The sequence below is a fragment of the Arvicola amphibius genome, chromosome 15 (genome assembly GCF_903992535.2).
Source record: "Arvicola amphibius chromosome 15, mArvAmp1.2, whole genome shotgun sequence".
Lineage (NCBI taxonomy): Eukaryota > Metazoa > Chordata > Mammalia > Rodentia > Cricetidae > Arvicola > Arvicola amphibius.
In genome coordinates this window covers 50,377,496-50,402,202 of record NC_052061.1, presented here as the reverse complement: position 1 = coordinate 50,402,202, position 24,707 = coordinate 50,377,496, and the positions used below count along the sequence as shown (strand labels likewise).

At 49.2% G+C, this 24,707-nt stretch overlaps 1 protein-coding gene across 1 annotated transcript in view; it reads left to right on the top strand.

Annotated features, from left to right (window-relative positions):
* The first annotated feature begins 7,035 nt into the window (after positions 1-7,035).
* Positions 7,036-24,707, top strand: part of Pgbd5 (piggyBac transposable element derived 5) — a 60,701-nt gene continuing 43,029 nt past the window's right edge. The window contains exon 1 of the mRNA XM_038312202.1: positions 7,036-7,363. Coding sequence (XP_038168130.1) covers positions 7,036-7,363 — 328 coding nt within the window. The remainder of the gene's footprint in view (positions 7,364-24,707) is intronic.

Sequence of the window (24,707 nt, the reverse complement as noted above, 5' to 3'; positions counted from 1 at the left end):
TGGAAATACTGGAACAGGGCCTCATCCCTGGTGAGAGAACTGTTTGTTTTTGAGTCCAGGTCTCTCTATGTAGCCCTGACACTCTTGGAACTTGCTATTAGACCAGGCTGGCCTTTAACTCATAGATATCCGCCTGCCTCTGCCTGGCATTAAAGTGTTGGTGGCATTAAAGTGTTAATCCTAGCATTAAAGGTGTAAGCACAGTTGATGGCTTCTGGGGTGTGCATGGGATGATGGGTATCTTTAAGGGGGTGGCCACTGGGAGCATATGTGCATGCTCCAAGGAGTATATAGGCAACAAAATTGAACTTGGTGAATTATTTGGTGGGGGCAGGGGAGTAGGGCATGAGGGTGGGAAGATTTACCTGGATGGAATGGGAAGCAAGTGTGCATTGTGTGAAATTCCCAAATAATCAATACAAATATTATGGGTTTTTTTGTTTGTTTTTTCGAGACAGGGTTTCCCTGTAGTTTCTAGAGCCTGTCCTGGAACTAGCTCTTGTAGACCAGGCTGGCCTCGAACTCAGAGATCCGCCTGCCTCTGCCTCCCAAGTGCTGGGATTAAAGGCGTGCGCCACCACCGCCCGGCCAAATATTATGTTCTAAAAAAAAAAAAAAGTATGAGCCACCATACCCAGTCTATGAGAGAACTTTTAAAGGAAAAAAACAAAACCAAAATACAAACGGAAGAACCAAAGTTCCTCCATTTTGTCTTTCACCTCCATCTTTTGTCTTGTTTTCCCATAACACATTTCAATCCTCAGAAATGGCTTGGGGCAAAAGTAACAGGGTAGCCACCTGGAAAGAACAGATAACCCCAGAGTGTCCCCACCTGAAGGTCAGCTGATAAGAAAACTTGACAAGCAACAGGCAAGGTTCGAAAATAAAATTTCTGAAAAGCCCCTAGACACATCACCCCCACACTCTGCTAATGTAACTTTTATTTTTTGCCTTTAAATAATGGCCTCTAGAAGGGCGGGGTACCTCCTCTTGCTGCTCTTGCACTAGTTGTTTTGATGAGGTCCCTGCTGGCTTGTATTGTGCACACAATAAACCTTGCTTTTTGCATTTTGGTGAGTTGGTCTCCCTGGTGGTCTTTTGGGGTCCTCATGGACTGGGCATAACACAAACAAACAAAAAAACTCTACCAAGGGAAGAAACCAGCCAGAGAAGGGCAAAAGTTTAGCAGCTCAAATGGGCATTCTGTACAAAGAGCTGGGCTTCACGTTACCTTAGCCATGTTTTTTACTTCCTTGCATTGTAACACATGCTTTTTCAAGCATACTGCGCTGTCTAAAATCTAAAGATTTATTGTTAAACTTTTTTTTTTTTCAAGACAGGGTTTCTTTGTAGCTTTGAAGCCTGTCCTGGAACTGGCTCTTGTAGACCAGACTGGCCTCAGACTCACAGAGATCCGCCTACCTCTGCCTTCCAAGTGCTGGGATTAAAGGCATGCACCACCACCGCCCTGTTATTTTTAAACTTTTATTTTTTTATTTGTGTGTGCATTCTCATGTGTGCCCAAGCTTGTGCACACATGTGCCACACACCGTGCCCCCATGTCTGTGCTCTGTGCGCTTTTACCCAGTTACTGAGCTTCGGGAAAGGGGCTGGAGGTTAAAATACACAGACACACACAGACAGAGAGACAGTGACACGGGTCATCCCTGAATTCCTCAAGAATGCCCCCTTTACTGTGTTCAGGGGCAGATTATATAGAGATAGCCACACCCCAGCCAAACCCACCAGAAACCACTCTCCTGCCATCAGGAACTCCTGAAGGTCTCGTGCTCAGAGCAGCTGTAGGCACTCAGATCAGGGGATTACAAGAATTTCAGGATCTGGGGTCTCACTGCTCCCAGCACACATGTGTACATGTGTTCAGGTGCCTGTGGAGTCCATAAAAATGTATTTGATCCCATGGAGCTATGAGCGACTAGACATGGGCTCTGGGAACTAAACTCATTTATGTCCTCTGGAAGAGCAGAAAGTGCTCTTAACTGCTGAGCCATCTCTCCAGCCCTCCAGTAATTCTAGGTAAGACTTCCTGCATCAGATGCTTAATTAGCATCTTAAATCTCCCCCCAGTGTTGCTACCACAGTGAGATGAAGATTGCATTCAGAGCTCTAATGTGCCTCTGTGCCTGGGCCAGCAACTCTGGACAACAGACAGGGAGGTTTCTAGCCTTCCTCTTTTCCAACTTGTGTTTTCTCAAATATTGATTCCATAAGTTCTGTATGAGACTGTCTGGACTTCACTCTTCACCTTGTTTTTAATGCTGTAGGAGTATTACTAGGAGTTCAAGGCCAGCACCATGGGCTAAGTAGGGTGACTATAGCTCAGGAGAAGGAGGAGGAGGAGGAAGAAGAGGAGAGAGGGACTGACAGCTGCACATCTAAAATCCACTATGGGCAACTCTATCTAAAAAACAAAAACACACTGTGCAGAGTTTTGGGTTCTGCGCAGATTCTTCAATCTCTGTTATCTAAGAATATAAAACCCTAACTTAGCAATATGTATTTTTCTTTGCTCTAAACATTTCATAATATTCACTTGAAAAAATAATTATTTCAAACCCTGGATAAAGAAAGGTGGGTTGAAACACTAACCAGTTATTTGTGCTGCCTGGCAGGGGGGTCTAGCTGCCCTAGATTAACACATAAAAACGTAGATTATCTAAACAACTCAAAGAGAAAAAGAAATCCTTGTGGTGAGAAGCCCCTTCCCCACCTTTTACATGTTCTTGCTTACCAACCTCTCTGGTATTAACCCTAAACTGCCAAGTCGGAAGGGGAATCTCTGCAGTAAAAGGGCTTATTGATTGATTTTGAATGCTGGTCAGAAAGAGATGCAGCTCTGGGACAGGTTTCCTCAGCTCCTAGCAGTTTAGCTCTAAACAAGGTGAATGGGGGATGTGGCAATCAATCAGTTGGTAAAAAGCTTGCTTTACAAACGTGAAGACGTGAGTTTGATCTCCAGAACCCAACTAAAAAGCTGGGCACAGTGGCACATACCATGTGCTATCCCTTGCGCTCTGACCCAGAATAAACCTGTTCTCCCTTAAATTGCTCTTGTCAGACTATTTTTTTATTGTATCAACAAGAAAAGAAAAAAAAGACTGAGGAAGTACGCTATAAAAGGAGACTCGGGTGCTGGGGAAACAGCACAGTAGCAGAGTTCTTGCCCAAATATTCAAGGCCCTGAGTTCAACCCCAAGCTCTGCAATCAATCAACCAATCAAAAATATAAAACATAAATAGAAAGAAGGATCAGACACAATTAAAAATGACAACAGTTTTTAATTTTTAAAATAGATTTATTTTTGTGTTGTATCTGAGTGTCTTGCCTGCATATGATGTGAGCCAGATGCGTGCCTACTGTCCGTGGAGGCCAGAAGAGGCCAGAAGAAGACATCAGGTTATGAGATACCATACGGATGATGAGCACTAGCTGAATCCTTCATAAGAGCAACAAGCGCTCTTAACCGTTGAGCCACTTCCCCAGCCCCACCCATGCTTTTGATGAGGAGCAATGGTGGCACCAAGCAAAGGGTACTGGGCAGGTGAGAACTTATTGTCCCTTATTTGTTCTGTTTTCTCTCTCTCCTATACTTTGCACAAGAGGCAGTTGCCTGTCTTCAAAGATTGACATATTTTCACCTTTTCTTGCCTGGAGATCTTGCTTCAATGAAATGCTAAGTGCTTGACTGTCAACTGAAGTAGTCATCTAACTTTAATTTTTGTATGTATTTATCTAATGTTATGGGTATGTGGTGGTTTACATGAGAGTGGCCCCCATGCCATTTGATTACTTACTTGGTCCCCATTTGGTGGAACTGTTGGGGGAAGAGCTGGAGGTTTGGTTTTGTTGGAGGAGGTGCGCTTTGAAGTATGACGTAGTTATTTCAAGCTAGTTCTCCCTAGCTTATGCTTGTGGGTTGAGACAAGAGCTATCAGATGCCCCTGCTCTGATACCTGTTCTGCCAAATTAAATGACTTCTTCTGTAAGTTGTCCATGATAGTTTTTTAAAATATTTATTTATTTATTATGTATACAATGTTCTGTCTGTGTGTATGCCTGCAGGCCAGAAGAGGGCACCAGACCCCATTACAGATGGTTGTGAGCCAGCATGTGGTTGCTGGGAATTGAACTCAGGACCTTTGGAAGAGCAGGCAATGCTCTTAACCACTGAGCCATCTCTCCAGCCCCGTCCATGTCCATGATAGTTTTTTTTACAACAGGATGTTTTGTCTGCAAGTTGGAAAACAGCCTGGGAACATCAGACACTGTCTTAAAAAGAAAAAATAAAGAAAAGGAAGAGAATAGGGAACAACAGACTAAGATAAGGGAGTTGAAGAGATCGCTCAGCAGTTCAGAGCAGCAGGTGTTCTCCCATGGACACTCATCATGTCCGTGCCTGGTGCCTGCGGAAGCCAGAAGGGGGCATTGGACCCCTTGACACAGGAGTTAGCCAGCTGTGAGCTGTCATGGAAGTCCTGGCAATTGAACTCAGGTCCTCTGAAAGAACAGGTTGGCCTCCAACTTGCTATCTAACTCTGTAGCTGAGGAATGACCTGGGACTTCTGCTTCTATTGCTTCCAACTCCCAAGTGCTTGGATTATAGGTCTGTGCCATCACAGCCAGTCTGTGCATTCCTGGGGATCAAACCCAGGGTTCTTGCATGCTTGGTAAAAGTTCGCTAGCTGAGCCGGGCGGTGGTGGCGCACGCCTTTAATCCCAGCACTCGGGAGGCAGAGGCAGGCGGATCTCTGGAAGTTCGAGACCAGCCTGGTCTACAAGAGCTAGCTCCAGGACAGGCTCTAAAGCTGCAGAGAAACCCTGTCTCGAAAAACCAAAAAAAAAAAAAAAAAAAAAAAAAAGTTCGCTAGCTGAACTAAATCCCCAGGCCCACAAAACTGTTTCTTTCCTGACCTTAAAATCCTCTTCCCTCTGTTACTCCCCATATGAGCTACTGGAAAGCACAAAAGCCCTATGTTTCCTTGGTCTGAGCACCATATTAGAGTCTGCGAGTGACTGTCTGTGCTTAGCTGTTACTGGTTGGTTTGATGCTCACATACTGACGAAACAACCAGAATCACACTCACATTAGCTGGGGAAGGATGGACTCTTTCTTTTTTTTTTTTTTTTTTTCCGAGACAGGGTTTCCCTGTAGTTTCTAGAGCCTGTCCTGGAACTAGCTCTTGTAGACCAGGCTGGCCTCGAACTCAGAGATCTGCCTGCCTCTGCCTCCCGAGTGCTGGGATTAAAGGCATCTGCCACTACCACCCGGCCTGGATGGACTCTTTCTTATAGACTGTACCTCTAATGCCAGCCACCCCTTTGGTGGTCACTTCATTATTTTTAATAGGTAACACAAAATGTTACAGGAGTCTTATTCAGGGTTTGGATTTGATCCATGAGGTCTTATTTTGTCCTTTTAGCCTAAGATTTCCCATGACCCTTTCTGGTTACATCTGTTTATAGGCACCCTACATATTTGCTGTACACAGGAATGCTAGAAACCTCCCTTTCCTTGGCATGCTTTCCCGAAAGACTTGTAAAGCTTTGCACACACTTTCTTGTTTATCAGCTCATACACACGGAGGAGAATGATATGCAAACCCCCCTTCTTTTTCCATCCTGTCCGCTTGTGATTGTCCGTGGGTTCATGCCTGTGCACAGACCTGATTTGAGGACAGCAAGGACAGAAGGATAGGACATGATCTGGGGATAGGAGTGAAAGGTTCAGCTGATGGCAGATCGGTCCCAACACCTTCATTCCATATGCGCACTTAGAAATAACAACCCTCCATCTTTTGTGTAATTATCATTTAGTATACCCAGTAGGGTTTTCAAACCTTTTATATCTCCGTGGATTTATTTTATTTCAGAGTGAACGTTACTTCATGACTCAATCGCCATTAATGTTACTTATTTATTATGTTAGGGAGGAGTAGGGGAGAAGGCATTCTGATGAGGGGAGGCTGACTAGCCTGATGCTTCTGCCCCAGAAGAGGGGGAGACCAGACTCTGCTCCATTGTTAAAGCGCTGAAGCCCTGGCGACCCAGCTGTTTCTTTCCTGACCATATAATCCTCTTCGAGATTGCATGCTCCAGATATTCTACCAGATGTGCGTGTTCAAGGCCTGCGCAAGCAATACCAGAGCGCTCGTGGTGATAGATCTGGATGTAATCTTGAGTTCCGAAGGTGTCAGCGTCAAGGACTGTGAGGAATGGCGAGCCACCTCAGACTAATGTTGCCGCCCTTACACGACAGTTGTTGAAGGAGACCGGTTTAGTGCCTGAGCCAGCTTCTCAACCGAGCAAGATTCCGGAAGCCAGAAGGGCAGCCTAAAATTCACCAGAGCGCGCGGCCCAGCCTGGCGAGACGCCCACCTGGAGCGTGTCCGCTGCACGAATTTCAGGACCGCTGGGCGGACAGCTCCCCAGCGCCGGGCGCGGCTGCGCAAGGGGCGGGCCAGCGCTCACGGACCACGAGGACCCGCCTCCCTCCCCACGCCCGCGGGCGGCCAGGAGCCAGTGAGAGGTGCTCCCCGGGGCCGACGGACCGTGCGCCACGCCCCAAGGAGTCGGGGCGTCCGACTATCCCCGCCCCCTCGAGGCCCGCGGTTTCCATTGGCCAGCGGTTGGAGGTGCTGGAGGCGGGCCCGGTCCACGGCTCGCGCCCGGGAAGGTCGGCGGCGCAACGCGACTGCTGTGGGGAGGGCGCACGGGGACGCGACGGGGCCGGGCGCGGCGGAGACGCAGCGGGCGGGGACGGCGGCGGCGGCGGCGGCGCCGGGCAGTGGCTGAATCTCCGCCGCGGCCGCAGCTAGCGGCGCCCGAGCTCCAAGGCGCATCCCGGGCTCGCGGCCCGAGCGGCCAAGACGGCGGGCCGGCCGGGCGCGGGGCGGCGCGCGCTGTGCTGCGGGCTGCGCTGGTGGGGAGCCGCGGGCCGCGGCGGGGGTCCCGGGCCCGGCGTGTGCGGCTGGGAGGCGCTCTGGGGTGTGGGCGCGCGGGCGGCGGCCGGGGCCATGGCCGAGGGCGGCGGGGGCGCGCGGAGGAGAGCTCCGGCGCTGCTGGAGGCAGCCCGCGCCCGGTACGAGAGCCTGCACATCTCTGATGACGTGTTCGGCGAGTCGGGCCCGGACAGCGGCGGGAACCCCTTCTACAGCACCTCGGCAGCCTCGCACTCCTCCTCGGCCGCCTCCTCGGACGATGAGCGCGAGCGCCCCGCTCCTCCGGGGACCGCCCCGCCACCCCAAGCCGCGGATCCGTTGGAGCTGGAGGAGGATGAGGCCGGTGGAGGCTGGAGCGCCGCGCTGCGGGACCGCCCGCCCCCGCGCTTCGAGGACACCGGTGGTGAGGATCGACCGGGGACACTGGGATGCAGGGCGCAGGGCGCGGCCTGAAGGCTGGAGTAAGAGCCCGGCGGGCGCCAGACACTCCCGACCCACACCTGTGATTTTCTGGAAGCAGATGGTTTGGGAGCAGGGATTTAAACAGGAGATGGCCTTCCTGCCCAGGGGGGTGGTCCCAGGTTTCTTGTGGGTGGAGACCACGCGAGCACTTTGCCAGAGGCTTTCTGTCATCTAGCGGAGTCACACCTGTGGGGTCAGTAAAGTATGGGCTTCCTGACACGGCCGAGGCAGGGTCATTTGCAGTCCGCAGGACCTAGGTGCCAGGGGTGAGGCTGGTCGCCGCTGAAGCGCAGTGAGAGCCAGTGCGAGGCTACCCCAGCATCTTCACTGAGCTCTGTTTTCATGAGAAACTTCCTGTGGTGCCAGTCGATCTCTCGCTGAGAGGAGCTGAGAGGAGCGAAGGGTGATTCCTCTGCGTTAGTGCGCGTGCTCGTCGTTCGATTACTTTTAAGGTGTGTAGAGCGGACCCAGGTTATCTGGAGATGACTGGAGTTGAGCGCAGTGACTGCCACTCCGGGTCCTCAGGCTGCTCTTGGTCTTTGCAGAGTTGAATTCTAAAACATCGCTGCTTTGCAGCAGCTCAGCCCTCTGCTTTCGGAGGAAGTGGAGGTTGCTTTCTCGTTTGTGTCGTCCCCTCTTCCCCCTCCCGTGCTGCTGTTCAGACTCCGTGGCTTCCAGGCAGGCAGATGTTAGGCCAAGTGTGGATGGGCACACAGGAATGCCCTTTGCACGATCCCCCCCACACACACACTTTGGATTAACCCAGGGTAGTGTACACTTAGTCTAACACTCTAATTATTGTTCAGCCCAGCTGGAATGCAGGTGGGCGGGAGGCAGGGCCCAGGGACTGGACCTGGAAATCTTGCTGCAGGGAACGGTTGACCCCGGTTGCAGTGTGGGTGGGCAAAGTTGCAGCTGGACTGGAGGTTTACCATCGCTGTGCAAAGCTCTAAGTGGGTATATTTGAAAGCGGGGCCATTTGGCTGTGACTAGCTGTACTCTAAATCATGCTTCTATCCTAGCTTACATTTTCCAGTGTGCCATGAGGAGCCTTCTGCCCCGGGCAGCTGTTTTCCATATTGACTCTGGGGACTGTACCAGCCCTGTGCCCTGGTTTGCCCGTCTTTATGCTGTGAGCCTGTGTGATCCCATGCTGTAGCACTTAAGATAGAAGTCTACAGAGGAAGACTCAGCAAGCTCGAAGGTCTCAGAGCAAAATAAGGACATGGCACTGGGTTAGGCCTCGTTTAAGAATGATGAAGGTTCTGGAGTTGAGAAGTGTAAACACACCAAAGTGACTGTTTACACAGTAGCTTACGTCTTAGTAACCTATAAGTTAAGATTCCAAAGCAGAGTCCTTTCATCTGTCTACTGCACTGTCCCCGTGGTGAAGACCAGTGTTACCTGCCACTGGAATTAGATTCACATCCTGCTTCCCTTCGGTGCCATTCCCATCGGTGCCACAGAGTTTGCACCTGGGCCTGAGTCACTGAGGTGCCACAGGCAAAGGCCTTAGCGACTGTTTGCTGGTGTTTGTTTTTCTACTCTAGAAGTCGCCCTGTCTTTTAAACTGAGATCTACTTTAGAATTTTCTCTTTGGACTATCACCTCCTTAAGAGAAACATGGGAAAGGGTAGAGGGGCAAAGTTGATGGTTTGCTCAGCATGCAGAATGTGATTTGTCAAGGCTTCAAACAGATGCTGATTTCCAGGGTGGTCTGAGCAGATGCTGAAGCCCAGGAGCTTGGAGAGACGGATGTGTTTATTAGGAGGCCAGTTGCTGCAGAGCTCAGCCAGGAGGTTGAGCCACCGGCCCACAGCATCAGGGACACTCCAACAATTGCTCTACACCACCAGGGCTACTGCTTGCATCTCCCTCCAGGTCCCATAGTGGAACATTTGCAATTGCTATGGCTGTTGCAGTCCAGTGAGGGCTGCACGGACTCTAGGAGAATATGGGACTTACTGACTTGCCCCATCGTAAACAATTGTGTCTGTCCATGAGTGTGAGAGAGTGTGTGGGAAGGTGTGCATTGCCTTTGCCGGTTGAGCGGGGGAGAGTTTTCTTGGGGAGAATTCACCTGTTTGCTCTCTCAGCACCTGTGATGACCTGGAGACCTTTGCTGAGCCTTTGGGCAGGAAAGTGGGGCACAATTCTGCATTGAGTTGCTGTCAGAGGTCTGTACAGGCTCCATGGAGATTTCACACACAGTAGGAGCGATGTTGGTGCCAAGCTGAGAAGAGGAGAGGAGAGAGGCCCGTGGTTGCTGGTGAGAATCCCGGCCCTTCAGGCTGTTCACCCCTATTTTCCATGGCTTCAGCTGGCTGGATGGAGCATGCTTGGGGAGGCACAGCCAGCAATGGCAGGGGAGCAGCTCTTCCACCCCTCTCGGGCTCTGCTCTGAGGTGTGGGTTCCCTTGGGAAGACTTAAATGTATACACTGCTGGGAAGCTGGTTGACATGCTTTAACCCTTGATGGGAGATTCTTCCTGGGAACTGAACTGCTTTCTGGGAGCACAGATTTGCTGCTGGAACCCCTAAAATAGCCCCGCAAGCTGTCAGCCTCCTGCCTTCCCGTTGTGCACATCCCCAGCCATGTGCCAGGACTCCTGGGAGCAAAGTGAAGTTCAGGCGGGCTGTGTCCAGGGCCTCTGACCTTCACGTTTCCTCCGCTACTGACAGGCCTTGGATCTCTTAGAGAAGGCAGAGGAGCAGGCGGCACCACAGTCTCGGGGCTCCTCTTCTAGGTTTGATGGATTTTTGTGGCAACTGTCTGTGGTTGGGCTGTTCGAAGGGGAAGTTCACAGACAAGTCCCCTCCCGTCCATGATACCCTGCCAACAACTGCCTGAGACTCACTCCAGCAGGAGCCTGACCTTGGGAAGATGAGAGGAACGTGTGGGGTTGGAAAGAAACATTGTTGAATTTAGGTTCTTACAATTTGCTGCTGGCTTATTATATAATTATTATAATCGTCACTGTTGTTATTTTAGAGACAGGTTTCAGTAGTTCTGATTGTCCTGGAACTTAATTTGTAAACCAGGCTGGTCTCGAACTCACAGAGATGCACCTCTCTTTGCCTCCCTCCCGAGTGCTGGGTGGGATTAAAGGTGAGCATCACCACACCTGGTTTACTGCTGGTTTATTGATTAAAATCTTTTATTTTTAACTTTTGTAATAATTATTTGTTATATTCTTTGAGAGTTTCATACATGCATGCAATGTATTTTGGTCATATTCATACTGTTCTCACCTCCAGCTCTTCCTAGACCCTCTCCCCCACATCTGCCTTCCAAGTTTGTGTTCTCTCTCTCTCTCTCTCTCTCTCTCTCTCTCTCTCTCTCTGTTTAACCTACTGAGTCTAACTTATGCTGCCTGTATATTGCAGGGATGTGGGGCTATACACTGGAGCCTGGTCAGCCTAGCAGGTACCACTTCCTGAAGAAAACTCTCCCCAGCTGGCATCTGCTCTCAATGGCTCCGTAGCTAGGGAAGGGGCTGCTGTACCCCAGCCCCCAGCCATCCTGGAATGTAGATGACTGCCTTGATCTTGATCTTATAGATTCCTGAGTAGTGTGGTCACTGCACCACCCCAGTCCTCCCCAACCTCTGGCTCTTACATTTTCCCACCTCCTCTTCTGCGATGTTTCCCGAGCCTTTCTGGCAGGGGTGTGATGTAGATGTCCCATCTATGGCTGAGCACTCCATAGACTCCCTTGAACACTCACCGTTTGTGAATCTCTAATAACACGGTCATCTAGTAAAACCTTTCAACTAATGAGTAAGAAGAAAAAAATGTTTCTTTTTAAGGCTGGAGTTAAGTGGGGTCTGTGACCTGGGAGAGCTAGAGGCCCTTATGTGGAGTCGGGGAATCGAATCGGCGCCTTCTGTCTTGGCTCTATGCCAGGTTGTGTGGCAGCAGGAGGAGCCTGGGACATAGGGAGCCGCAACTGCAGTCTCAGGCAGTGCTGCCTAACAGCTGAGCAGCCATGCAGGGTCCATGCAGCTGGCTTCCTGGGAGCCCTGTGTCCCGAGGCTGTGTCCAGGTGGGGAACCTGGAGCCCTGTGTCCCGAGGATGTAGCCAGTGGGGAACCTGGAGCCCTGTGTCCCGAGGATGTAGCCAGTGGGGAACCTGGAGCCCTGTGTCCCGAGGATGTAGCCAGTGGGGAACCTGGAGCCCTGTGTCCAGGTAGGAAACCTGGAGATCCTGGTGAAGTTCACGTCAGTCATTGCTGACTGTGTGTCGTCACACACCATGTTGACGCAGACTCTGTGGTAGAGAAGTTGTCAGTTTCTGTAGAGGAAGACAGCTTTAGCTTCTTAGCTGTGGAAGCAGATGGAAAGACTGGCCAGGTGGACACGAGGACACCATCCCCTAGTCAGCCCTCCAGCTCTGGACAGGCAGTTCCACCCCTTTTGTTGCTTGAACGTCTTTCAGCTCTGTCACCGTGCCTGACTTATTTCTATGTTAATATGTAGAACTGTTCTTTCAGTTGGGGGAGGGGTGTGTGTGTGTGTTACGGTTCTGTGAACTTTAACACGTGACTGTGCTTTTTTAAAACCAACCCTTGTCAGGGTAGAGCGGGAAGAATTTCTGCTATCCCTAGGAACATAGTGCTGCTTTTCAGGAGGCGGGACTTCCTGTGCTAGCAGGTATGGCCATGGATGCTGGCAGTGACTGTGGAAGGTCCTCACTTGTCCAAGAGTGTCAAACTCACCTTTATTTCTAAAAACTGTGCTTGTATATTTTTCTTAACATCGTAATAAACATCTTCACTCTAGTAAATAAAAATTTATTAAAGTTTTTTTAGTCCCACGATTTTCCATTATCTGGAAAAAGCTAATTGTGGTGCTCGGTACAGAAGTCATGGTGGGTGAGCTGAGTTTTGATTGCAATTAATGACCCGTGGACACTTTCCATTAAATTTTAAAGTTGTAAATTCCAACGGACATGTAATACTCCGATGATCTGGTTAGCCTTGAGCCTTTGGCCTTAAATATTACTATTGTGTGTGTATGTGATGTGTTGTGGGGGGGGCATGTGTGCCATGGTGTGCATTTAGAGATCACAGGACAATTGGGTGGGATCAGTTCTTCCCGTCCGCAGCACATGGGACCCAGGAACGGCACGTAGGTCTTCTGGCTTATGTGGCATCTCACTGATTGAGTCAGTGCCGTGATGACTGTTCTCAAAACTTAGTTTGTGGACACATCCTTTATTTAAGGATTTATTATAAGGTAAACAAAGACCCTTAACATAAAACCAGCATGATGGTGTCCCGGGGAAGGATTTTGGTACCTGTTGTGAAAGAACCTCCTAGAAGCATACCTGTTTACACCCTTGCCAGCAGTGAGTGCCCTGGCTCCTCCACAAGAAGTTTTGGTCATGAGACAGATGACTTCGAGATTTTGAAGCAGGGTGTGTATTGGCTCCCGGTTTTACAGTTTCCAATCCATGGCTGTCCCCTCTCCTTGCGGTCTGAGGTGAGACAGGGCGTCGTGGCAGAGCTGGTGGTGGAACAAAGTATTTCATCTTAGTAACAGCTGGATACAGAGAGGGGACAGAGATGGAGGGGCACGGGACAAGAAACGTCCCTCAGTGGCCGGCCTCCAGTGATCTACCTCCTTTCGGTCTCATTTCCTCGAGTTCATATCAGCCCCTCACTACAGGGCCATGAGCTTGTGACCCACAAGAGGATGAAGGCTGCCGGCCTTGGGGACCACAGCCAAGCCTTTGGGGGGGCACTAGTGCAGTTTCATCCGGTTGCTATGGTAAAGCGCTGACGGGGGGGGGGGGTGGCAAGAACGTGCTTATTTCACCTCCCACTCTCAGGTCACGTCTATCATTAGGGACGGCAGGGCTTCAGGGCAGAAAGCTGCCAAGGCAACGCCCCCACAGGCGTGCCCACGGGCCAGCCTGCTCTAGACAGTTCCTCCCTGGTGACAGATGCTCAGCTCCAGCGTGGTTAGCCGCTTCCTTTCAGGATAGCAAACTAGCACGCAACTTTTGAAGTGTGCCTAGCCTTGTGGGGAGTCTTGCACTCAATGAAGTCTGTATAAGGGGTGTAACAGACGTGGGGTGCTTGTATCCTGAATCCCCATTCATGCACCCACACAGATACAAGTCAAGGGCACCTAGATACCTAAAAGATCCTCCTGCTCCTCCTAGCCAGTACCTCCCTCTTCGAGAGACAGCCATTAGAGTTTTATCATCTAGAGTAACTTTGCTTATATTATGCTTTCAAGACTAAATCGTACTATGGCGTGCCTCAGCTTTGTAAAAAAAAAAATTACTTGTAACTTAAAAAATTTATTATTTTGAATTGTGTGTAAGTGTGTGTCTGCTGTGGGTATGTGCACATGAGTGCAGGTTCCCACAGAAGCCAGAGGCAGCAGATCCCCTGGAGCTGGAGTTCGAGATGGTTGTGAGCTGCCTGGAATGGGTTCTGGGAACTAACTGAACTCTGCTCTTAACTACTGAACTGTCTCTGCAGTTACCTGCTTGTGTTTTTGAGGATCTATATTCCTCTGTTTATTTTGGGCACAAATACCTAAGTGTAGATTGCTGGCCATAGTCTACATGTCTGATGAAATTTTAGACTAGATTATTTTTCACTGGAAGGGGGGGTTTGTCGTGTGCTTCATATGGCATTAGGCAACCTGTCAGACCCACCTGCCTTTGCCCTTCTCCTCGGTGGTAACCAGGTACATTTCTGGACTTCGCTGTGCTGGGGAGCAGGATGACTTACACGCCGAGGACCACTGTTGTTGTGGGTTTATTCTCCTTCAGCAAGGAGTGAGGTGTGAGAGGTATTAATTCAGCAAGCACTTTGAGCCCTGCTGGGACAGGAAGATAAATTTAGTCTCCTGGGACCTGGGAGGGAGGAAGGGAGGCCGACAAATAGTGGAGAAAGAGATGGGTCTTGGTGTGGGGTGATCGGGAAAGAGATTTACGTGGGATTCCACAACATGGTATGAGAACAAGTAAAAACTAGTCAGGGCTGAAAACTGTCTCTAGAGAGAGGCCACAGTGGGTGAGAGCCTCTTGCAGAGGATCCAGGTTTGATCCCAGCACCTAGATAGTGGCCCACAGTTGTCTATAACTCCAGCTTCAGGGGTCTGACACCCACTTCCAGCCTCTGGGCACGGCATGCACTTGGTGTTCTTACTTACATACATGCAGGCAAAAGACATACAAATAAAAATAAATAAATCTTTTTAAAAAGAGAAGGATAAGTTGGGCGGTGGTAGTGCATGCCTTGAATCCCAGGCAAGAGACAGGCGGATCTCTGAGTTGAAGTCCAGCCTGGTCTTCGGTGTGAGCTCCAGAACAGCCAGGGTTACACAGAGAAACCCTGTCTTGAAAAAGGAAAGAGAGAAAAGGGGAGGGAACTCCATCTTGCTGTGAGTAGCCTACTTCAGATGAAACTGAGCTTCCCTGTGTGAATGAACCCCGGGTGAGGACTGGTTTGAAACTTGCAGTTGGTATAGTTGCATCTCAAGTAACCTTGAGCTGAACTCCGAGTTGACCTTGGGGAGCCCAGGCCTCCTCCCCCCCAACCCCACACACCTGCGGGAGGTAGGGGACCTTCCAGGAAGATGGCTAGGAACAGGCAGTGTGGTACAGTGGTCATGGTAGACTGGTGGGTGGCACGAGGGCCTCTGTTTTGCTCTCTAAGCTGTGGTGTGCTGTGCTGGCCTTTGTCTTATGGTACTTTGCTGGGGCTCCTCTTCTGATTCTCCTTACATCTAAGAGTTTGTTTCTTGTTTAGAGTTTCTTCATTTATGTTTTGGTTTAGGAGACAGGATCACTCAGTACCTCAGACAGAAGTGGAACTTGATATGTGTGTAGCCCAAGCTGGACTTTTGGTCCCTAGTATGACTCTGTACTACCACAGCTGAGTATGATATCTTTCAAAAATAGGTTTTGGATTTTGGGGCACTTTGAATTTTACTCTCAGATTGCAGGTGCTCAGTTGATACTGTATTATCTGCTCATCAGTTAGGCGAGATTTGTTTGGGTTGTAACTACAGTTTGGAGTAAGAGCCTCAAGCTTAAATCTTTGAGTGAATATAGTCTTCATCCTTCCTGGGTCTATGCCTCAAGGGTAGAGTTGCTGTTTCCTGCAGTAACATTTTGGGTTCTCCCTGACTATTTTCTGTTGTGGCTACCCTTTGTACAAGTCTCAGGAGCAGTGTGTGGCTTGCTAGGGGCTTTCTTCTTGTCCCCTCACACTTGGCCTAGGGGTTGAATTCGGTCTTCTACTGAGGGCAGAATAGATCTACACCTGAAGTCAAGCATCTCTCCTTACATTTATTGTCTTTTGAATATTCTCTCTCTCTCTCTCTCTCTCTCTCTCTCTCTCTCTCTCTCTCTCTCTCTCTCTCTCTCTCTCTCTCTCTCTCTCTGTGTGTGTGTGTGTGTGTGTGTGTGTATGTACATGTTCATGTGTGTCCCAGTACCCATGCCCATCTGTGAAATGCATGTGGAGCCTTGGGTGTCCTTCTTCATCCCTCATCACAGTATCTTTTCTAGGCAGAGCTCTCACGTTTACCTGGATGTCATTGGTTCGGCTTGACGGGCCGGCCAGTCAACCTGAGGATCCTCCCAGTTTTGCCTCTTCCGTACTGAGATCACAAGTACACACCGCTAGGCCTGGCCTTTTTCATGGGGTTTTGGGACTTGAACTCAGATCCATATGCTTGTGTGGCAAACACTTTACTGACTCCCCTCCCTGCCGAGCCCCCTCTGGAGAGTCTAATCCAATCTTTTCTAATGTTTCCTTGTTTGCCTTTCTCGTGATTGAACTGTACTTGTCTCCTAGTAGAACAGTGATTTCCAAATGTGTCCTTAAAAGCAGAGAGCCTGTACATTCTGACGGTGTCTCCCCTCCCTGCTCTATCTTTGTGTCTGGGAAGTAGTGACAAAGTCACTACAGTTCCTGTGTTCCTGCGCTTCCGCCTGTAAGCGTCTCTTCTGTATCCTGCTGTTATGAGAAATGACCTGGTCAAAGCAACTTCAGGTCAGTTCGTCTGGGCCAAAGTTCAAGGGTCCAGCCCGCCACAGTGGGGAAGTCGTGGCAGCTGGTCACATGGCCTCTGCAGTCAGGAAGCAGCATGGTGAATACGAGTTTTCGGCTTGGTTTTCACTTCTCATGCAACCCAGGACCACGTTTAGAGTGGGTCTTCCCGCTGCAAGGAAACCTTCCACAGGCATATCCATTGCTGGGTAATTCTAGGACTTCTGGGTGGCAGTCAGTGTAAGACATCACAGCGCTGTCCCCGTTAGCTCCTACGCGTGTATCCGTTCCATTCTGAATTCTGCCCGGAATGACGTCAGGTGCCTGTTTTGTTGTTTTGGGTGTAGATGCTCAGTTTCTCAGCTCTGCTCTCTGGCAGGACCACTCTGTCTTCACTGAATTGTCTTGGCACCCTTGTCAAACATCAGCTGACTGCTATTTATAGTCATATCTATCTCTCTCCCTCTGCACCCGCCCCCTTTCTCTGCAGAGACTGAAGCCAGGTCTTGTGCCTGCTAGGCCTGTACCCCACTACTGATCTGGTCCTTATTTTCTATCTTAATTCTATTTGTCTCTTTTTCTTCCCATACTTTATAATGAAATGACTATTTCTTCCTAATAATTTGAAAATAATATGCTGATTCCCCAACCAAGAGCTTTTCAGGCTGGGAGGATGTAACTTACTGATAGAGCACCCACCTAACATGTACAAGACACCAGCTCTGATCCCCAGCACTGAGACATTAAAGAATAAGACCTCCCATATCAAACACTTTGAGCTTTTTGTCCTCCAGTTGCAGGGTTTGTGACCTGCAGTCTTCCCACGCCACACATTCACGGATGTAATCACAGACACTCACACACGCATATGATAGATCAAATACACATTTTACCCAAATGGCTAAATGTTTGCTTAAGTCTTGCCTGCAGCTGACTGTGAAATGAACGTCTAAGATGAAAAGAATATCTTTTGGAGTTTTGTTTAGAAGCATTTACATTAAAGTCTGTGGGTTGAGTGTTGAAAGGATCAACGGCATAGCTCAGGAGTAATAATGTTGGTTTGTTTTTTTTTTCGGTTATTCGAGACAGGGTTTCTCTGTAGCTTTGGAGCCTGTCCTGGAACTAGCTCTTGTAGACCAAGCTGGCCTCGAACTCACAGAGATCCGCCTGCCTTTGCCTCCTGAGTGCTGGGATTAAAGGTGTGCGCCACCACCGCCTCGCAGGAGTACTATTTTTTCACCCCGTCAGAGCCTGGATCTTGCCTACAGCTGTTCTACTGGGAGCTCATGAAAAGAGAGAGATGTTCCCTTTCAGTGGGTTCAAGGAGGTCCCCTCATCTGGGGTGTGCTTCCCTTCCTCTGCTGGTTCCGCTCGCAGGTTTGCTTTGGTGGGATGATGTCATTTCATTCACCAAAGCCGGGGGGGTGATGAACATTGCTCACTGCCTCAGGGTGTTCTTTGGGCATTCTTAGGAGGAAGTTCAGGGGTTGGCCCACGTGTGTGTGTGTGTGTGTGTGTGTGTGTGTGTGCTTTAACTCATGTTTCTGCACTGTTCCTAGGATCACTTGGAAAAGCGGGGAATGTGGCAGTGGACCAATGTGCTTTCCTTTCAAGCTAACAAAATCGCTGGCTTTGTGTCCTCTTGCAGACATAAGTGGTGTGCAGTGAGGAACGCCTGCCCTCCCATGGGTGATCATTTGGTTCTCAGGGTTCCTGGAGGGGGGAGCAACAAAACAGAAACAAGGCTAGGGCCTCTTCAATCTAGCAGGCAACAGAGGCTGGTGTGCTGGCATGTCCAAATGTCTGCTGCTCGGGGACAGGCAGTGCACGTTACCCTAGGGAACATTTTCTCTCGGTACCACGTTTTCCAGCGAGAACTTCATCACAGTGAGTCATCGTCAGAGCAGATCTCAGAGAGCCTCTGTCTCTTGGTGGACAAGTGTGGTGGCCTGTCCCTGGCGCTCACAGCATCCCTCATCAAAGTGGGGCTTTTGTCTCTAGAAATGAAAATTACAAGGACTTATTCCCACTCCCCTTCTTTGACAAGGTCTCTGTGTGTGGTGTAGGCTGGTCTTGAACACATGGCCATCCAGCTGCCTCAACGCCAGCCAGTATCACAGATGAGAATCATAAGAAATTGACATCATTTGCCGTTCATTTAGTATTTGAGTAAGTTCCCAGAGTGAAGATAGTTTTTCTCTAGAGCGTTCTTTCTTTCATACATTGTATATTCTTTTTATGTCTAGACTGTTTGCCATGAGTCGTGTAGTAAAGGATTTTGACCTCTTCATGAATTTTCAACTTCTTGCTTTTCTACCTTTTTTGTTTTTGCTGTTGTTGTTTTTAATTTTTTTTATTTCATTTTACATTCTATCCACAGTTCTCCCCAAGATAGGACATTTCTCTGAAATAGTTACATCCCAGATGAAATTAAATGGCTATAAAATTACATTAAATTATTAAGGGCTGTGTAGTTAAACATTATGCATTTTAATATATAAAACAGTTCTACAAAGATTATTATACAATATGAGCTATTTTTCTGCCTTGTATCATGTCAGCTCTGAAAGGATTTTCTTTTTAAAAAAAGTGCGTGTATGTGTTTGTGTGTGTCTATGTCTGTGTCTGTTGTGTGTCTGTGTCTGTGTGTCTGTGTACATGTGTATAGTTCCCCACAGAGGCCAGAAGGGGGTGTTGGACCCCTTGGAACTGGAGACTTAACAGGCACTTGTGAGAGCCACTTGGCATGGGTGCAGGGAACTGAACTTGGGTCCTCTGGAAGAGCAGGAAGTGCTCTTGACTCTTGAGCCATCTCTCCAGCCCCAAGGATAATTATTCTCTATAAAATTTGTCTAGGCTTTGGGGCTAGAGAGCTGGCTCAGCAGTTGAGAGCACTTCTGCCCTTCGAGAGGACCTGGGATCGATTCCCAGCACCACATGATAGTGTACATCTGTTTGTAACTCTGGTTCTAGTGAATCTGACTCTCCTATTGGCCTCTGAGGGCATCAGGTACAAACATGGTACACAGTCCAAAAACCCATACTCATGCAATAGTCAACAGATTTTTTAAAAGTTACCTGGACAACATACTTATTATACTCTTGTATTGACTGTCTAATTTTCAAGTATAGAATGTTTTAGATTCTCAATTGATTTTTGTGTGTTGTGTGTTGTTGGGGGTATATAGTGGATGCAGATGCCAGGAACCTGGTAAACTCTCATTTCTGTTCTGAATTCAGCAGCCATGAAAGTTTTTACTGAAAGCTTCTCCCTTGTCTTTGAGTACATTTATTCCCTTAAAAACTGTATTCCACTTAAAGTCAGGCACGGTGGCACACACTGTTAGTCCTAGCACTTGAGAAGCAGAGGCAGGGGGATTTCTGAGTTTGAGGCAAGCCTGATGCTTGATACAGAGTGAGTTCTGGGACAGCTAGGGCACACAGAGAAACCCTGTATCAAACAAACAAGCAAACAAGCAAGTAAATGTATACCACTTATTTATTGTGTGTGGGGGCAGGGCCACTTCTCTTCTCCTACCATGTAGGTTCCAGGGATCGAACGCAGGATGTCAGGCTCAGGGGCAAGCACCCTTTCCATCTTGCCAGCTCCAGGTATATCCATTCTTTTAGAATTCCACTCCGCATGAATCTTGGGAATGTCTTCAGTCTGAGTTATGTCTGTGTTGCCTAACTTTATGTGCAAGTGAACAGCCAGGTGGCAATGAAGGTGTGAGTCAGCTGGTTAGTGTGTGCTACTGAGGTAGGATTACTGCTGGGGAGTCCTGGTGGGAGGCCATGATTAAGTGACATTAATCACCCCTTTGGTAGGCTCCTGCTCAAGCCAAGTCTTGGCTCCTTGTTGGCCAGTTTCCTCCTGGCTCATCTTGTATTCTCAGGCATGGCTTCTGCTGCCATGGCCTTCACTGCTCTTAGCCCTAGTTGTGGACCTGGGGTGTACACGCAACTCCAAAGATGCATTTCCTACCTCGGGAGCTGTGGGTTTGCAAGGGAAGCATCCCCAGGCCTTGCGCAGCCCTTGTCCCTGCCCAGAGCTGCACCGGCAGAAGCATGGCCAGTCTGTGTCCCTGTCCTTTTCCGTTTGAGTTCATTCTGCCTGAGTTATGGGCCTTGTTTACCTTTAATCTGAGATCCAGAAATGTCGCCAGTGCGCACCTTATGTCTTTTCTTGTCACCTCTGTGCAGAACTTGTGCCTTTGTTGCCACCCCTTGGTTTTCCCTTCCATCCCCACATCTCCGAATGAAGCCTTGAGGTCTCTGGCCACACCTTTTCTGCTGTTCTCTTCATCCACCCCTGCTTTCCCCTTCGCAGTCTCGATCTCCCAAGTCAGTCATTCAGTAATCATTGTGACCACCTTTTGCTAGAGGAGCTGTTAGTGGGGAGATCGAGCGTCATTGTGCTGGGTCTGTCATGAGACATGTATTGCCAAAGAAATCCTTTGGGTGCTGTGATTATTTTAATTAAAATTCAGGCTACACCTGTACCCTCCAGCTGCTCTTTATTCTGGGGCGTGTGATCTGTTTCTTCTGAGCAGGCTTCCTGCCTCAGCTCCTGAGGCTCCTAGAGCCACCACTTCCTGCAGGCTCCTGGGATCTAGGTCTGGTAAGGAACTGGCCTCCTACTCCCACAAGACTTTGCTTCTGGCAGCAGCTTTGGAGTTTAGTTTGGGTCCTGCTGCTGCTTGTTAAGGCAGATGGGGAGCCTGTGCACCTCTGAAAAGCTGCATACTAAACTATCCCAGGCATGGCGGAAAGGCGGGTACCGCCGTGGTGACTATAGACACCCTATATGTCTATGGCATGCGTGTGGCAGTCAGAGGACAACTTGTAGGAGTTGGGCTTTTCTACCATGTAGGCTTTAGGGATGGAACTGTGGTCATCAGTCTGGGTAGAAAACACCTTTCCTTGCTGAGCCATCTCCTTGGCCCCTACTTTGGGTGTTTCTCAGGGTGGCGAGGGAATCATACAGGTCTTGATCCTGATCGATCATAGCCATGGCCTGATGCTTTACAGCTGATAAGCATCTCTGATTGCTCCTCTCACTGATAAAGCAGAGAATATTACTTTCCAGGGAGGTGTGGGCATTATCATTATCCCTGAGCCTGGCACTTGGGTGCCCAGGAAGCAGCTGGCTTTTTCCTTCGCTCCCCTGTCCCTGTGTGGTCTTCTAAGCACATTACATCTCAAGTACTGATCCAGGCTCTTGGGAGACTCTTGTGAGCAGAGCCAAGGTCTGCCTGGGTGAGGCCTGTGCTCAGTAATGGGATCATAGCCAGCAGGAAACATGACACACTGATGGCATGCTAGAAGAAATGTTACAAAAGAAGTCGTGGGCAGGACTCAGGGTCTCAGAAGTGACATCAGGGGGAGGATCTCTGCAGAGTTAAACAGGCCTCCCTGAGAAGAGCATGCTCACTGGTGGTAAGGGAGTTGGCCAAGTGTCCGTGCAGGAAGTGTGTGTTGCACCCACACAGGCAGATGAAGTTCTTCATGAGGCCTGAACTGCAAGCTTAGTGGCAGTAAGGCCCCAGGAGGGGTGAGGAGCAAACCAGGAAGTGGGGACATAGAAGAGGGAGGTCAGGAGATTAAGGAAGTGAAGTGGTCTTGCAGGACCTGACTTACAGGGTATGATGTCGAGTCTCTGGTGCCCTTTAACAAAGGCATATGGGGTCTAGCGTGGGTTCTGAAGACATTTGCTGTGTTGAGAAGATGCTGCAGGGCCTGAGTGATTAGACACTTGTAACCTGGGAAGAGACGGTGGGGTAGGAGTGTTTGTTTCTGGGTATAGTTTGAATTCCAGCACCTTGATAGGTTGAGAAATTGACCTTGAGAAATGAGTAAAAGGGATCGCCGGCACCATGGGCAAAGACATAGTACCTACCATCTTGGCAAGATTTGGATTTAGCAGAGGTTGCAGATGCCATCAACAGCATGTTCTGGAGACTGCCCACCCTGTACTTGCCATGTAACTGTTACTGTTGACAGTATTTATTGATTGTGTCCGTCGGTGGACCAGATCAGAAGTGTGGCACGTGTGGTCCACGATGGTGGGGTGCGTGGACGTTGAGACGTGAGCCGTCATGGTGTTCCTTTGTGGAGTGGGTAGGTGTGGCCCTGCGCTGGGCTCTTTTCTCATTGCGGTGACAGGGACGGATGAAAAACAGCTCAAGCAAAGAAGGGCTTTCTTGTAGCTCCTGTTTTGGAGATGTAGTCCTTCATAGATGTAAAACGTCATTTTAATGACCAGGGGATTGTCTTCTAGGAGATTTAGGTCTTGTCAGTTTGACAGTGTTCATCACGAGCCCCACGAGAAGACTGGAGGAAGCTGGGTCTAGATAAGCATGTGTTTAGACTCTGAGTGGCCCTAGCGTGACTCACCCCAGTGGCATAAACAGCCTCTCAGTGTAAGCTCGTCCCAGGTTGTCCTCAGGGGCACACTTACATAGGAAAATGTATACTGTTTATTGGCTATTTAAATTGAACTGAGAGCTCTCACTTTGATTTGCTAAATCTGGTTTCTCTTCCTGGCAAGTCCTTGTTCATTACACATGCCACCCTAGTAACCTGTCAGGTTGCTAAGTAACAGGACTTGACTTTGAAAGAGCCTTTTGATTTTCGTTGGTTCCACTGGACTCCTGGGTCAGCCTGTTTACCCCGTTGGCTGAGCTGCACATCAGAGAGTGGAAGGACCCATGTGTCCTGATCACCTTGAGCTTCAGCGTCTTCTGCACGGAGAGCTGCCATCCTGCAGGCTGTGACAGCGCGGGCCGCAGGGAGGGGCCGCAGGGAGGGGATGCAGGTGGAAGGGATGCACAGAGGTGCAGTTCTCCTCAGAGCCTGGAGACTGACATGGAAACCAGGGTGGAGTCAGTGAAAAGCAGAGGCCTTAGGTAGATGGCTCTGCCCAAGACCTGTTTGTAATTCTGTCCTCAACATTTGGCTGCTGATGGTCACCTCTTGTCCATTCAGGGCTGAACTGTGTGCCATCCCCCCACGCCTAAATTCATGCATTGAAATCTTAATTCCAACTGCCTTTATTTAGAGACAGGGTCTTGAAAGAAAGTGATGAAGTTTAATTGGAGTCCTTAGGGTGGGCCCTAGTCCGGTCTGACTGGTGTCCTTGAAAAAAGAGGGGATTAGGACGTAGACACACAGAGGGATGAGAACATGTGACTACATGAGAAGATGGTCCACAGGGAAAGGGGAGAGGCCTCGGGAGGAACCTGGCTTTGATCTTGTATGCCCCCCATGGCTGGTAGAGATTTCTTATGTGCAAGCTCCTGGTGTGTGGGACTTCTCACGTTAACTAGCCAGCTGAGGTGTCATCCAATGGAAGGAGGTGAGAAAGGTCAGAGATCAGGTGAGGTTTGCAGATGATTGGCTGACTCTAGGGGTTCAGAGGAGATGTTTCCAAGGGGTTGGCCCTATTTATAACCTGCTGGGACCACAGTGCTGGGAACCAAAAGTGCCAGTATAGACTTGTAGGTCATCTGTTGCTATCAGCTCCTCTGGGGCACAGCTAGAGAGAGACGCCTCCAAGCCTGTGTGTGTGTATGGGCGCAGGGTGGGGGTGATATCCGGAACATCCGGAATGACTCTGCAGTTGCGTGTTTACTACCTTGGATGTGGAACCTCCCCTGGTGTCAGAGGTTGGATCACATGAGGAAAATATCACTCTACTCAGAAGCCATCAACAATGTTTTTGTTTTTTGTTTGTTTTGTTTTTTTTACCTAGGGTAACTAAGGGAGACTGTGCAGTCTGAGGTCACAGCTCTCACGGAATCTGCATATGTTATACCCATGGGTTCCTCGAGGAGGTCTGGGGAAATATCCTAGAGGGATCCTATGGCAGAGATGCCTTTGGGTGGCTTACATATCGCTTTTATGCCATTGTTCTTAGGAATCAACTTGATAAATATGCTTAAGTCCCTGGTGTTGCTTGGATTAACATGTCATTTAAAAATGTGTCTTTCTCTATAAAAATGTCACCTCAGATTCAGAAACAAGACTTAGAAGTCAGGGTTAATTGGAGAGGACACCATCATAGCAGGGTTCTGGATTTCTGGTTCGATGTGCTTAGCTCTTGTGATGTGATATGCTGGTCGTGCTGGCTACAGAATGCTGCTGAGGAGGATTTGCTTTCGATGGCCTCATTAGGGACTTGGGCTGAGAGATTCAACCAATGAGGTTGGAGCGCCACTTGACAGACAAGGGGGCTTGCCAGGTGGGCATCCCTCACCGGTCTCA